The sequence below is a fragment of the Megalops cyprinoides genome, chromosome 1 (genome assembly GCF_013368585.1).
Source record: "Megalops cyprinoides isolate fMegCyp1 chromosome 1, fMegCyp1.pri, whole genome shotgun sequence".
Taxonomy (NCBI): domain Eukaryota; kingdom Metazoa; phylum Chordata; class Actinopteri; order Elopiformes; family Megalopidae; genus Megalops; species Megalops cyprinoides.
Genome location: NC_050583.1, coordinates 27145806 through 27160452, shown reverse-complemented (window position 1 = coordinate 27160452; position 14647 = coordinate 27145806). Strand labels below are relative to the sequence as shown.

At 39.9% G+C, this 14647-nt stretch overlaps 2 protein-coding genes across 5 annotated transcripts in view; one reads left to right on the top strand and one right to left on the bottom strand.

Annotated features, from left to right (window-relative positions):
* The first annotated feature begins 323 nt into the window (after positions 1-323).
* On the top strand, positions 324-5965 carry zgc:153896 (uncharacterized protein LOC569930 homolog). The gene is made up of 5 exons (XM_036530654.1): positions 324-579; positions 3978-4123; positions 4440-5066; positions 5466-5685; positions 5898-5965. The coding sequence occupies exons 1-5, from the start codon at positions 324-326 to the stop codon at positions 5963-5965; spliced, it is 1317 nt and encodes a 438-aa protein (XP_036386547.1).
* Positions 5966-7324: 1359 nt separating this feature from the next.
* Positions 7325-14647, bottom strand: part of LOC118788208 (cytoplasmic phosphatidylinositol transfer protein 1-like) — a 31849-nt gene continuing 24526 nt past the window's right edge. For 3 of the 4 annotated variants that reach the window (XM_036544162.1, XM_036544170.1, XM_036544178.1), the window contains exons 9-10: positions 13236-13299; positions 7325-8317 (exon numbers count right to left, since the gene is read on the bottom strand). In XM_036544162.1, coding sequence (XP_036400055.1) covers positions 8052-8317; positions 13236-13299 — 330 coding nt within the window. In that variant the 3' untranslated portion in view covers positions 7325-8051. Of the gene's footprint in view, positions 8318-9010; positions 9110-13235; positions 13300-14647 lie in introns of all 4 variants that reach the window. The other variant, XM_036544185.1, reaches the window with a different exon arrangement.

Sequence of the window (14647 nt, the reverse complement as noted above, 5' to 3'; positions counted from 1 at the left end):
GGAAAAGAATGTGTCATTTGTATACAATCTGAATTTTCTGTGTGCAGTGACATTAAGATAAGAGTATACCATTTCTAATTTTTTAAGCAGGATTTGCACATTTAAATATGGATGCACACACTCACACATGCACACACGCACACACACAGATATGACAACAGACATACAGATTACTGTAGATAAGTCTAGCTCTGCAAATTGTGACGTATAGGGCAACCTTATCTCCACTCCCTTTACTGACTATAAAAACAAGACAAAAGGGGCAAGAGGTCTCTTCGAGTCATCACAGTTCAGGCCCAGACTGGTAAAAAGCAAAGACTAGGATGAAGTTAGTCTTGACGCTGGTATTGACTGTCCTTTTGGGCCACAGCATAGAGTGCAGACCACTACTCAGGACTCATGAGAGAAAGACCTTCAACAAGCTGCTGGTCATCTCCTTTGACGGCTTCAGATGGAACTATGACCAGGATGTGGAAACTCCAAACATGGACAAGTTGGTGTTAGAGGGGGTGAAGGCCAAGTACATCACCCCACCAATGATCACCATGACCTCGCCATCTCACTTCACTACCATCACCGGTAAGTGCATCTCCCCAGCTTCCACCTGCTAGAGATCCACATTCCTCTCGCACTTATCATGTCTGTCTGTCTGTGATCAACAACTTTTTTTCATTTTCAGCCTCAAAGGAAATGAACTGTTGCATCATGCAGCAAATGACTGCTCAAATGTGTGTTGATTTAATAAGTCAGCTGCTGTGCCTGTCCTGTGAGTTGCTGTAAATGTAAATGTGGTTCTCCAAGAAATGTAATTGCACCTCCCCATAAACAAATCATTTCAAAATAGCTGTGAGATGATTGCTGGTGAGGAAAACAACAAAAATTGAAGAGTAGAAATGTTGCGATGCAAAGAATTCTCAAAATTTTAAGAAGCAAATATTCAGTATGTCAGTCATCTAAATTATTGATCCCTACAGAGAATGGCAGACGTCCACCTAGATTTTAAATTACATTGCAAGTCCTTTTGAATATTTTTTTTGTGTACATAGCACTTTTTGGTAATTGTCCATCCCAAGGTGTAAACCACATGATTCAAGACGGATGGTGAGTCATGAATGTATGCATACCCTGGGTTCTTCATTTTAAATTTAAAGATAGAATGGTGCTCCACTGCCACACTCAGTAGTAGTAAAAGCATTAAAATCAAATTATTTCTTACTATCCCAGTCCCAGTCGTTTTACCAAATTTCATTGAAATTCATCTGTAATACTTTCAGTTATCCTGTTCAGATACAGACGCACACACTGGGGTAATAGCGTAATCATTCATGCAGCCACTGGTAAAAGTTGTAGAAAAAAATTTGAGATGTATGGGTCTATATTATATTGCAGAACAACCTCTTTGTCTTTTCTACAGAGATATATACAGGCAGGTTGAGAAATAGTTGTATTACAGAATGTGGAGCAATCCTACACTCCTGATTTTGAATATGAATAATATTCAAACTATCTCTCAAATGTGATGATATATCATACGTGATATATCATATGTGATGTACTGTAATAGGCATATTGCTGTTATTCAGGTATACATTTTCACCCATTTCTACTTTTCAATCTGGCCTTCATAGAAGGACAGCCTTTATTACATAACTGACATTACATAACACCCCATGGCAGCTCTCTTTAATATCTCAAAGAGTGTAACTTGGAGAAAATCTTGGGCAAAGCAATCATCAGTGGCTGTAATGTGCAGTAAACCTGGAACAGTGATTCAAATTTTGCAGACCTGCAAAGCTGTGAAGTAGAAAGAAATGGAGCAGAGCCTAGAAAATCCTATTTTCAGCGAGACTCTCTGTAATTTAAATATTTAGCTTTGTGTGCCCTTGGTGAAGTCAAATGCTCGGTTTCCCTGCAGCCTATCTTTATTTATTCCCTTCATTTTCTGTGGTTCAGCATGAGGTAGCTTTGATGGCAGAGCCACACTTATTCATCCATAGAAATTCAATGTTATTTTCTGCTGTCAGGGTGTTGTGAGCTGTTCTGAAAATTGCTTTGACATTTGCCTATAGTGCCTTATGCATCATCATTTGAAAATTATTGTCACTTCGCCTCATACGCAACCACTGAGTAGAAAAGCAGCAAACTGGACTCAAATGTAGCCATGTGAATTTATCCTTTAGACTTCCATCCTCAGAATTCCCCAGGGAGGATGAGATGTGCAAATGCTTACAACTATAGCAAGTGTCATTTTAACAGATTTGACACCAAATAGCAGCACAATACCTGTAAAACCTACATAAGCCCCTATAATGCACATCTTTTTGCTGCTGACAGAAAAGAACTCCTTTGAAGCTTAGCTGTTTTGCTGGTTCTGCATTTGTTGGAGCAAGATCAGATCAGCACTACGTGACAGTTCAGGCATGATATATGACCTTTGACCAGTGAGGACATTGCAGGTGACCTTTGCATGATAATCATTCCAAGGCTTCTACTCTTAACATCAGGGATTTCCTGGCAGAGCCTATTCAGTGAAACAGTGCCCCCTAATGTAGGGAGACTTTGTGGAAGATACAGCCAGAACTTATCTTCATTAACTGAACAAAGACAAATGCCCTGGATGGGGATAACTCAGGTTAGCAGCTCTTTAATCAGAGGAAGAAAAGCAGAGTTGATTTCTGTTCACTTCTATCACTGCATGACACATAAAATGCAAAACATTTTTCCTCATCAAAATAACATCAGGCAACTCTCAAGATGGACTGAAAAACTGCTGAATTGCTTGTGTTGCACTAATGATGTAATAGTCATGATATAACACAGTTACTTAAAATACTCTCCACTCATCACCTCAAAATTTCAGTGAAACTTGACTTTTGCACTTAATTGGGAATGCAATGACCTTAGCAATAACTATACAAGTATATATATTTAAGTGTACTTGGAGGCTCTCCTACACAGATAGTCCTACCTGTATAATTACTGCACCATGGTGAGAAGCTGCATTATACTCGTATTGTGCTGAAAGATAAAGAGGACTAACAGTCAGCTGCTGATTCAGCCTAACTGCCAGTGCTGGGTAAGCAACGTGTCACATGAGATTTGTGCTGCACAAACTTGGAGGAGCCACAGGGCCTGTACACACTGTACCTGTTTACAGCTATTTGCATAGAAAGGTACATGTTCTTCACATTATTATTTCTGATGAGCAAACCAACAGATAAAAGTTTACTTTGCTGGAAGAATTTATTCTAATGCATCTTGTCTTTTCTACTCATTTAGGTTTTACACAAAAAGCAATCTCAGAAATATCCCCCAAACTAAACTCAAATGGAATCAAGACTCACTATGTCACTTGCCAATGTACCCCTTTGCACATTTTTGTACTGTATACAATGACTTTTCCTCAGATGCTGTACAGTAAAACAGGACCATTCAGTATATGTGACCCCTCATACTGATAATAAAGCATATCTTATTAAAGATATAATGCATGTCAGATGATATTTATCCAAATCTAAATACAACCACAAATAGAAACTGACAATACCCTTGCTGTCAGTGTCATTTTCAGTCTTTGCAAGTCTCACTATGTATATTTTCAATAAAGGGGCATTAGTTGTATTGTCCAACTGATCTCAATTTACTTGAATCTTCTTTGAACTTGGATTGGGTATTATTTGATTCGAATGTTAAAATGCTGTTTTAAAGGTAACAGTTTAGTGAAATTGTGCCTGCATGCTAAAGTGCAATTGTGCTAACATAGGCCCTTCAGTTTGGTGTAACAGCACCATCTAGTGACATATCATCATAACAACGTTTGGTAGTTTCCTGACACCTGGTGGTGATTAAATGTATTTCACTGAGAATGGATGAGACTGCATATGTGGTGCTCAATTACCACTACAAATGCTGAATGACAAGTTGATCAGCACTGTATCTGTCCTAATGCAAAGGTTCCTGTATTCTGGATGTTGCAGGCAGATGGCCAGAAGATCATGGTGTTGTTCACAACATGATGTTTAACTCCACAACCCTCCTGAAATTGACCCACAAAGCCACTCAGAATCGCTCAGAATGGTGGGACAATGGAGTCATGCCGTTGTGGATCACAGCACAGAATGAGGTGAGCAACCTTTGAGTCAATGGTCAGTATTTTAATTCATTAACCAAAAACTCCCAATTCCAAATTTAAGTTAAAAAAGAAAGCATGTAATCGAAAATTAATTTCTGAAATCATAACACTTTTGAAACAGTGTTTTAAAACAAATAGTGGACTATCAAGATAAACAATACACCTGTACGTCAATTCCTTGCCCTTTTGTTAAGGAGAGAGAATATCCATTCCAATCCAATTTTATGGTACAGAGGTGCCCCCGATATACAAATTGACAAGTTCCAACTCTGCGGTTAAAGCATCATGTCCCTTCTATTTCTCCCAGGGCCGGAAAACAGCTTCCTTTCACTATCCCGGAGGGGGAGCCAATTACAGTGGCCAGTCTGTGGACCGCTCCTTGGTTGAGTCCTATGATCACCCAGACTCCAATGAAACTGAGTGGCGTGAGAACATCGACATCGTTATGGGCTGGTTCACCAAAGAGAACTTTGACTTTGTCACTCTGTACTACGGGGAACCTGACAAGGTGGGGCATGCAAAAGGACCCGAACACGAAGACCGAAAAACGATCATCAGGCAGATCGATCGCACCATCGGTTATCTGCTGGAATCCATTGACCGGCACGGTCTGACACAGCGCCTGAATGTCATCATCACCTCTGACCACGGCATGACCACAATCAAGAAGAAGCCTGACGTGGATGAGATCAAGCTCTCAAACTTCATGTCTTTCGCCAAGTTGGTCCATTTTGACCTGCTTGACTACGGTGGCTTTGGCATGATCAGACCCAAAGTGGGTAAAGAGCAGGAGGTCTATAATGCTTTGGTGAATGCCCATCCCAATCTGACAGTTTACAAGAAAGAGGAGATTCCGGAGAACTTCCACATCGCCAAAAACAGCAGAATCCAGCCCATTGTCGTTGTAGGGGATCTGGGTTTCAACTTGAACTCGGTGGGTCCATGTTATTGCTTCATTACTACAGTGTGCATTTATTAATTTTATTATATAATTCCAAATTCAAAAAAATTAAAGAAAACATCCATGCTACAGTACACAATACATCCACATGTTCTGTGAACATGAGGAGAGAACATGGCATCTGATATGTAAACAGATTTCCATTCATTTCTGATTTCCTGGTGTGATTTTGAAAGATCTACTGTATGCAAACACCAAATTCACAGTAATATACTCATCGGCTGTGCAAAAACAAAGTCTTGGCTTGAGCTTTGTACAGAAAAAAAGTAAATATTTCCTCAAAGGCGCATGCTCTACAGTTATCTTGTGCAGAGAATCTCAGTAGAAACAAAGATGCTTCTTAACACTTGGACTCCATTTCATTATGTGCAGAGACTCATATTCTACGTTAACAAAGGCGACCACGGCTTCCACAATGGAGAGATGGACATGAAAACAATCTTCAGGGCTTTTGGCCCAGATTTCAAGAAGAATTACTTAGCTGAGCCCTTCGACAGTGTCAACATCTACCCACTGATGTGCAAGCTACTGGGGGTAACCCCTGCCCCAAACAACGGCTCTCTGTCATTCACAGAGGGCATGCTGGTGGATGGCTTTGATCAGGAACCTGTGCCAACAAAACCAACAACAACACTGTTTGTTCCCCCTATGACCACTGCATCTGGTAAGGACAGCAAAGACAGTGCTTCACAAAGGAAAACAGTCAAGACAGCCTGTACAACATGGGGTTTAAGATAAAGATGATGTCAATACTCTTGGAACAGTGGTGATGTGATGTCACTAATGACTCTGTTTCTCTTTCAGGCGGAAGAAACCAAATGTCATTCATCCTCGTGGTAGCAATGGTTTTGCAAGTCTTTCATCTGGTGTAGCCATTTAACGTGAGTGAAAATACTAATTTACTATAATTACAACCTGACATGGTCTCATTCCATTCATTTGATAAACTTGCAGTAATATTCTCTCTGCTTCCAAGTATTTGTTCCAGTTCTTAATCACTTGTGTTCCATCACTACATTTGAAGACCAGAAGGACTGTACATTAAACATTGACTTTGTTGCACAGGTAATGCATTCTGGGAGAGGAGGGGCCAAGGAATGAGCAATTGCCCACACCCTTTGCTCTGATATGGCATACAGTGTACATAACAAAAGATCTTCAGAGTAGCATGTTGACATATGTCCATTATTTATTGTATTAAATGTCTTAATACACTGTTTCACCAGTGAAATACTGCTACCACATCTGTGTGGCTATGTAATAATTAAATATTGTTGCCTGCATTGTCCAATACTTAATAATAAAGTTATAAACCGAACTTTTACAGCCTATAACTTTGTATTTGCTGTAAATGGAACGTTATCACAAAGAAATCTGAAATGTGTATTTTCCAACCAGAAGAAAAACATAATTCACCTAAAAGGAACAATAAAAAAACCTGTCTGTACAACATGAAAAATTTAAAATGCCATTACTCTGTTCTTGTTTTGGTGACAATTAACGTTTCCCTTCAGAGGAAACACAGGGTTCAACTTTAGTATGATTTCTGAACTCATCACACACATACAAGTTGAGTAGCAGTATGAACCATAAAAATGGTAATGCAGCAGATGCCAAGATATTCCTCCAGACAGAATTCATCAGATGATTACTGAGGTGCAAGATTATGGTTATCTGCACTGCAGTACAGTTTTGAAGCCCAGAGACCTTTTAGTATAACCAGTGAGCTGTGCAGCTTGACACAGTCTTACCTGAAACATCTACATTTTATTCTGTCCCTGGACAAAAAGAATCAAGTGTAAAGTATGGTATGAAAGGGACATAAGCATACACTAACCAAATTTTCTTGCTTCGGTTACTACTGTTATCATGTGCATAGTTAAAAAGTATGCAGTGATCATCACTGCAAAGCGGAGCAGTAAGCTTTCATCACAACATGATGTTTTTTAATCCTTCTTGACATAAATTCACAGATAAAATATCCTAGTGCTATAACCTAAAAATATCCTTGTGTCAAATGGTACACTGACAACCCAGTGAGACATCCTGTCTGTTTGTTTTGAGGAAGTGACCCAGCTTTGTGTCAGTGCTAAAACTTATGGTATAACACTGCATAATTAAGTGGAATTTTTATAATTAAAGAAAAAGAAAATTACGAGTAAGCTAGACTGACAAAGACAGTAGAAGAAAGTAATGTCCCAACATAGAATGCAGAAGTCAAAGGTGCTGATTGGCATATTTTTAATATTCTTAAATCACTTAATGCAGTTCAGTAGTTTGGCTCATCTCCAACAAAGGCAATTTCATTTAGTCTCATGACATTTTGTATGAAAACCAAAGCCTATGGCTGCAGAGACACCATGCATCGTCTACAGTTTGCCACAGTAACAGAAGACATGAACAAACAGGCTTTTACTCAAAGCCTTTGAACAGTATTAAATTCAGTTTTTTTTTCCTTGGCATTTCTTCACCATCTTCTCAAGGTAGGTACCAACTGAAGGGAAGCCAAGCATCAAGAGTCAAGGGGCTCCTGGATATGCACTGTCCACAGCCTCTCTCCCAGCTCTTGGCATGCGGCTATACAAGCAGAGGCACTTCTCTCGCACCCACCTTACCCAACCAGGAGCGAACCTCCACTCCATAATACCACCTGCAATTTCACAACCTACAGAGAGAGCCAGTTCAAATCATGCCATGCCCCTGCAGAAATTACATGACAATTAATACAGCTAAAAGGATAACAAAACCCAACCAGTCTTTCTTGTGCATGTTTGCATCATCTTGCAAATCAAGCCCACAAGCTGAAAGAAAACAGTCAAAGAATTTTTAGGATAAAAGTCAAAAGAAAAAAAGTGATGATCAATGACTGATGGTTTATTGGCTTGCGGCCAATACAATGAGAAACATTAAAAAGGAAGGGAATTACGTGGAAATATCGCGTGTGCTTGCGTGGGAATGTTATTTTGGAAGGGCACGCTCCCGCAGCTCCGGCAGGGTCAGAGTCTCTGGGGCAGACTTCTTCCGGGGGCGATCCTTGGGCACGCTGAGGAATTCAGGCGGGTCTCCGTTAACAGGCGTAGACGGGGCGCTGGCAGGGGCGCTCCTTGTGGTGGTTGAGTGTGCCACCTCGTGGATAGAGATGGTGGGCGTTACCAGGCCAATCTTCTCGTTGGTGGCTTCCTGAGTGTTCCGCTCATACTCCCTCACCTCATCCATGGTCATGTCTTGCCGCGGGGAATGGAGGAAGCCACAGATTAATTCAAAAGCAAATTCTTCAGTACCATTGGTAATCATCTTTTGACTGTTACACATCAGTGGCTACTGTCAACAATTCTTGCAATTCTGCTTCAGTCATTGGATTAACAGTGCCAATGCATAAGATTAAAGACTGCATTTGGGTTGAACACTTTTTTTTTTTTAAACTGGTAACACAAATAAGAACATGAAAGAATACTGGCAAGTTAGGATGACATAAAGGTACATTTACAACCTGTAAGTCTACAAATATGACTGTAAGCACGTTTTCTGGTACATTGGTTAATGACCAGAATATCAGCTCTCAGTACCTGTGGGAGTAATATAGGAAAAAAATATTCAACTAATAAGATACTGCACATTAGTTTCGCCATTTTCCAGCTGTCTTTGGTCCTGTAGAAATGAGTAGAAGTCAACAATATATGAAAAGTACATAACATAATAACATACACCACTTCTCTTTTCCTCCAGCAGCTGGCTGTGTGAGCCACATAATTACTTCTTCAATCTGATGAGAAATGGACCTGCAGTATCATTCAAACTGTGGTTAACATTTTACTAATCTCATATTACAATTGTAATCTGAAATACATAAAATTAAAAAAGTTAGGACCAATTCAAAACATTAAAACGTGAAAATTAAAAGAAAAAGAAACACATACATTTGCAGAGTTTCAGCTATGTCTCTTGACATCCAAGCTTTTGGTTTGTGGCCATGTGCATCTGATTCTCGAACCTGCGCACATCCTCCAGAGTCATTGCTGTGAAAAGGGTGATGTTATCTACACGCACGCAGCAGCCAGCTCTTTGCAATCAAGGGATGGTCAAGCATTTAAACTGACTTAATATACTCTGCAAAATTTCTGTACATAACCCGCGTAAGCCTGAAAAGGTGTTTTACTGCCACTAAGAGGCAGTATTGAGCTTCAATAGGCAACAGAGTAAAATCCTTAAAAAGGGACTGCAGTCAAGCCCTCTCTTTATGATGGCCATTCATACTAAAATATGCCCAGAATATGACACTGTAATTATATAAGCAAAATTATCCAAATCCTTCTACTATCAGTTCAAATACTTTTGAATTACACAAATTACAAAATGCCAGTGAAGGGGAATTTACTTTAATGTTTAGCCCTCAGTTTTTTATTTGTATCTGCAAATTACTATACTACAAAACAGGTACAAAATTGCTCAAATACTCAGTCTCTGAGAAGAACCATCCATTGTTTTAAAAATATTTTGGTTTTTCAAAATGCAGTTTTCCTAAGCTTTCTGACTTTTTCCGAAAATTTATTTTATAAATATTAACCTTATCAGTATGAGGATGGATTCACCACAGCTTTTAAAACAAAGGAGATTCAATTTAAGGAGCCCATTCAGCACCATTTTCACTCTTGGCATGACCATTCTAAAATGTAAGAACGATCACAGAACCTTTTGAAGGCAGAATGACTCCTGATTTATGTGAAATGCTCTTCCACTAATATAAAGTCAGTTTCAGTCAGGTTAAGTCTTTATCATTTCAGTGCTAAAGGGCACCTCATAAATCCAGCCTCACATGAAATCCATCTTTACCCTTTTTGTTGCAGGTGGAGTAAAAAAAAAAAAAAATCAGATCTTACTGGCATGTGAGTTTAAATTTAGAATGTGGCAACATGTGCAAATATCATCTTCAGACTGACAAAACCCCATGCATTTCAGCCCTGATGTATTACTTTTGTTTTTGATGTAAGCCGATATTCTGATATATTCTGACATTCAACACAGGCTAACAAAGAGACAGGACCTACGGGATGCCCTATATGTAAAAAATTATATCCAAAAAAAATGTGATTTCAGAAGCAGCTTAGACAGTCAACACTGCACATCTGCTTGTCCAATAAAATCATCAAGCTGTATCATTTTGAAGGATTTAAAGCCAAGCCATTTCTACTTTTAAAATCCCCTGGTGTGACCTGACGTTATTGCGATGACAGCCGGAATGAAACAGTGACATGCAATTTAAAATAAATGCTTGACCTGACACATGGAAGCACAAGTGAAAATTGTAAAGACTGCAGCCATTTCTGCAAGGGGGGGGTGCTGGCCAGGGCTACTCTACTGAGCTGAGGGCACTTTCCCTGTGTCCCACCACAGAGCTATTTTGGAAGATCCTGACCTAGATCCCCCTGCCAAATCACAGCAGACTTTTATATCACTTTGGCCCCCACCCCAGTCCAAATGGTTGTATCACCTTACCCTCAAAATATCTGTTGACAAACCGAAAACAAACTTCTGTAAATGCCACTGGGAACTCTCCCATGGCTCTTGTCCAGATCAGATACACTAATGTCACCCTGCTGAGTGTCCTTTAGATTAAACCCTTTACATCGTGCTTATTACAGAGGAAAGCCACACATCTGTCATTGGAAAACTCACTGCTAAATTCTGATTAAAATAAAGGAAGACCTCTAGCAATGAAGATTCCCTCGCCATCTTTTCTCTCCATTTTCATGATAACTATAATCATACTGACTCTTTTTGACAAGACGACAGAAAATGGCCCATGACTCAATAGTCTGTATTTATGCTCCTTTCATTCTGTAAAAGCACCCATTACCTGTGATACAACCATTCTGACTCATGTCCAGACAAAGGCATCTATACAGAGAGGCAGAGCACCCGAATGCTTTTTTGAGTCAGAACAAACGTTAGTGTGGTTAGAGAGGAAATGGAGGCAGGCAGGTGCTGATACCCAGAACATCGTGAAGGAAAACTGTGAAGCTGGTTATTAAACACAGGAACACAGAGGGACAAAGACGGCACGTTAATCCATTGGACCTGTTAGTGAGAAAATTTTAAGAGATGACCCTTGTCATACAAACTGGAATGAAAGGGTCGAAACAAACTTAGGGTTAGTTTTCTGGTTAGACAAGCACCTAAGAGGAAAAGAACAGCCACCACATGTGTGTAACTTTTAAAAGCACTCAGTGGCCATGCAACTAATGACTGAGAGAAACTGCTGGAGGAGATGTATTAGCAAAAAGAACGCATAATGAAGTACTTATACATGAATATCCTCTACCAACAGTGGATCTAGAAGGTCTACGCACCCTTTCAAAATTTCTTATTTTTGGTGTATTAAAGGCAAGTGAAGTCAGACTTTTTAGCTCTCTTTACACAACAGCCATCTCAAAAGCCTCAGTTTTTCAAATAAGTATTAAAAATGAAATTGGTTACATAAGTCTGCACACCCTTAAATTACTACTTATGAACAGCTCTCTTCAGGTCAGTCTAAAGATTTTCAGTGGGGCTGAGGTCAAGGCTCTGAATGGGCCACTCCAGGAAACTGCTCTTCCTTTTTCCAGCTATTCCACTGTAGAGCTGGCTGTGTGCTTTGGTTCACTGCTCTGCAGAAAGGTAAAAAATCTCCCCCATCTTCAGCTTTTTTTTTTGCAGAGGGTAGCAGGTTTTTCTCTAAAATCTATTGGTATGCAGCACTATTCATTTTCTCCTCTGTCCTCATATCCTCACCAGAGTGTCTGTCCCTGCTGCAGAGAAACAGCCACACAGCATGATGCTGCAACCAGGGACCTCAGACCGACGGACTGTGTTGGCTTTACGCCAAAAATATCACTTGGAATTAAGGCCAAAAGTTCAGGAGATTCAGAGTGTCTTTTTGCATCATTCAGACAGGACTGGATGTTTTCCTTTGTGAGAAATGGCCTCAATCTTGCAGCCCTACCCAACAGCTTAAAATTGTGGATAACGCATGAAATTGTTGCTTTGTGCATACGGTGGCCAGTCCTTGCCATGATGTCCAGAAGTTGTTTAAATGTTGCTGTTGGCCTCTTGGTGGCCCCCCTGATGAGTTTCATCCCTGCATGGTCAGCCATCTTGGAGGGATAGTCTGATATAGACAAGGTCCTGGTCATGCCATATTTAATCCATTTATTAATTATGAGTTTGACTGTGTTCCATGATACACTTAAGGCCTTTTATTTCTTTTTGTAACCCTCTCCTGATCTGTACCTTTCAACCATTCAATCTCAGATGTTCTGGTAGCTCCCTGTTGCCCATAGTTATTTCCTTATGCTGGCATGTACTAAGAAACAAGGACACCTGCTGAGAAAACCTACAGGAGCAGCTGATTTCCTGAACTCATTACTTCAATTGGTCACAAGTGATGATTTGGAAGGTGAATACCTGAGCACAATTACAACTCCCCTTATGCAACCAAGGTGTTTTAGTTTTTCTATTTTAAATTAATATTCAGAAATGTGTTGCCTTTTCTTTTTACTTTAATATTGTGATTTACCATTTCTAAATGAAAGTGGGAAAAAGTCAGATTTAATGGATTTTCATTTTAAGTCTCAAGGCAATAGAAGAGAAATGTTGAAATGGTGTGTAGACTTTCTAGATCCACTGTACCTTAAATAATTTGTAAGATCAGGACCTTCTCTTTGATGCTCATCAAACTTTGAGATATCCAGTATCAACTTGGATTAATGGCATATCTCTCAATGTGACAACCAGCCATTGTTGATACTCGTTTCACCAACTGTTAACAAAGGAGGCTGTGCTTCTAAGTCTCCAAAGCTCACACTGGGACATGCAGCCAGGGATAGTGGTTTACTCTCAGGTTCCCTTTGACAGGGAGCCATTAGGCACAACATGTCCATCATACCATGATCCAATGGGGACAGGATAACAGGGAAAAGGAGAGAAAAACTTTTATGGCTTGGCTGCAGATGCAATCTCAGTGGGCCTGAGGCTAAGATATAGATAAAAGACGTTGACAGATGGAGAATTAACCTGCCACATGTTCCAAATCCACCAGAAGAAATGACTCCCAGCCAAATTTTGGAAGACAACAGCTCATTAAAACACACATGGATCAGGACTTACCATACCACTCATCTACCCAGGCAAAAGCTTGTCGGTGTCCAACCAACAAGATATCCCTGATGACCTTAGAGAAAGGGGAAAAAAAGACAAAGAAGTTGCTGCATTACAATCCTGCATCACATTCACTACACCATTCACATGAAACATGGAGGAAAGTCAATAGGCAAGACTCGAGCAGACTGAGCAGGCTGCCAAAGAGAAGTGTAAGCGGCAGCGCAATTAAAGCAGCTTTCACAAAAAGGCCAAAAATGTCTCACCCTGTTCCCAGTCTTTCAGAAAAAAGGAGCTCAAGCACTTCTCTCATCCCGTCACAGACCAGCTCAAGGTGTAGATATGACACTTTGAAATGGTTATCAACTAGTCTGAAAACTGTGACTGTCCTACTCGCTGGGTTTGGCTGTCAAACATGATAAGTTTGCAATAGGTCTGTCACATCAAAAGATTTATCAGTGACAGAACAATGCATCAAATACAAAACTAATGCACATAGGCAGGTTTGTACATTGGTTGATTAAATCCACCTTAAGAAACAGCATTACTATAAAGATGAGAGTGGCACAGTTATACTAAACCTGATCTGCTTGTAGTTATCGGAGAACCAACACATGCATAGCTGAAAACAATAAACGCATCATTTTGACTGAAACACTGACATAATGGACAAGTGCCTTATTTAAGCCATTATTACAGTAACACACAGCCCTCTCCTTGTCATTAGGACTATAATTAGCAGATGAGCACTCCTCACTGTGTAGACCTGAAGTGAAAGTAAGAAACCACACATGGGTCTGTTCAAAAATGCCATCATCTTCATAAAAGAACAGTGCTGCCCAGAACTGATCTCAGTGTGAACAGCATTACAGAGTTAGTGAGGCTGGACTCAGGGCAAGTGATATCAATGAGCCAGACAATGAACAATGTAGTGAGCTGCTGAGCAACCATAAGTGTGAAATACCCCAATTCCCCTGTCTCACCAGCCATATTCAGGTACAAATGCAGTGTAATCTTTTGGCTAGGGCCCTTCAAGGTTTGCTTTTTAATTGAATTTCTGCAAGCAAACGAAAAGACCCATCCCAATGATGCCATTGGTCAACTGCCACTAAATCCACATCTATATGCAAACTGATTTAAGCATAAAGGAATAGTGCTTGCGAATTTCAGAATTTCAGGACAAGCTCTTCACAGTTGTCAAGAGTGGAAACTATCTGGAAAATGAAGAAAACATGGAAATGCATAGTTGTGGCAATCTCCTGCCTCTCCCCCTACAAAATAGAACTCTGACTCACCACTTCTCTTTTTGTAATATTTCTTTTACTACATCTTTTTATCTATAGAAAGCATGTGAGAAAACACTCGTATTCATCATTCTATAACATTACAGTAAACACATCAACATCCAGGCTGGTGTATGC

Excerpts from the sequence above, each read along its gene's own strand:
- zgc:153896 (XM_036530654.1), top strand. The coding sequence starts at position 324 with ATGAAGTTAGTCTTGACGCTGGTATTGACTGTCCTTTTGGGCCACAGC. Across the intron at positions 4,124-4,439 it reads GGATCACAGCACAGAATGAG|GGCCGGAAAACAGCTTCCTT; the intron begins GTGAGCAACCTT and ends TATTTCTCCCAG. Across the intron at positions 5,686-5,897 it reads AGAGGGCATGCTGGTGGATG|GCGGAAGAAACCAAATGTCA; the intron begins GCTTTGATCAGG and ends TTTCTCTTTCAG.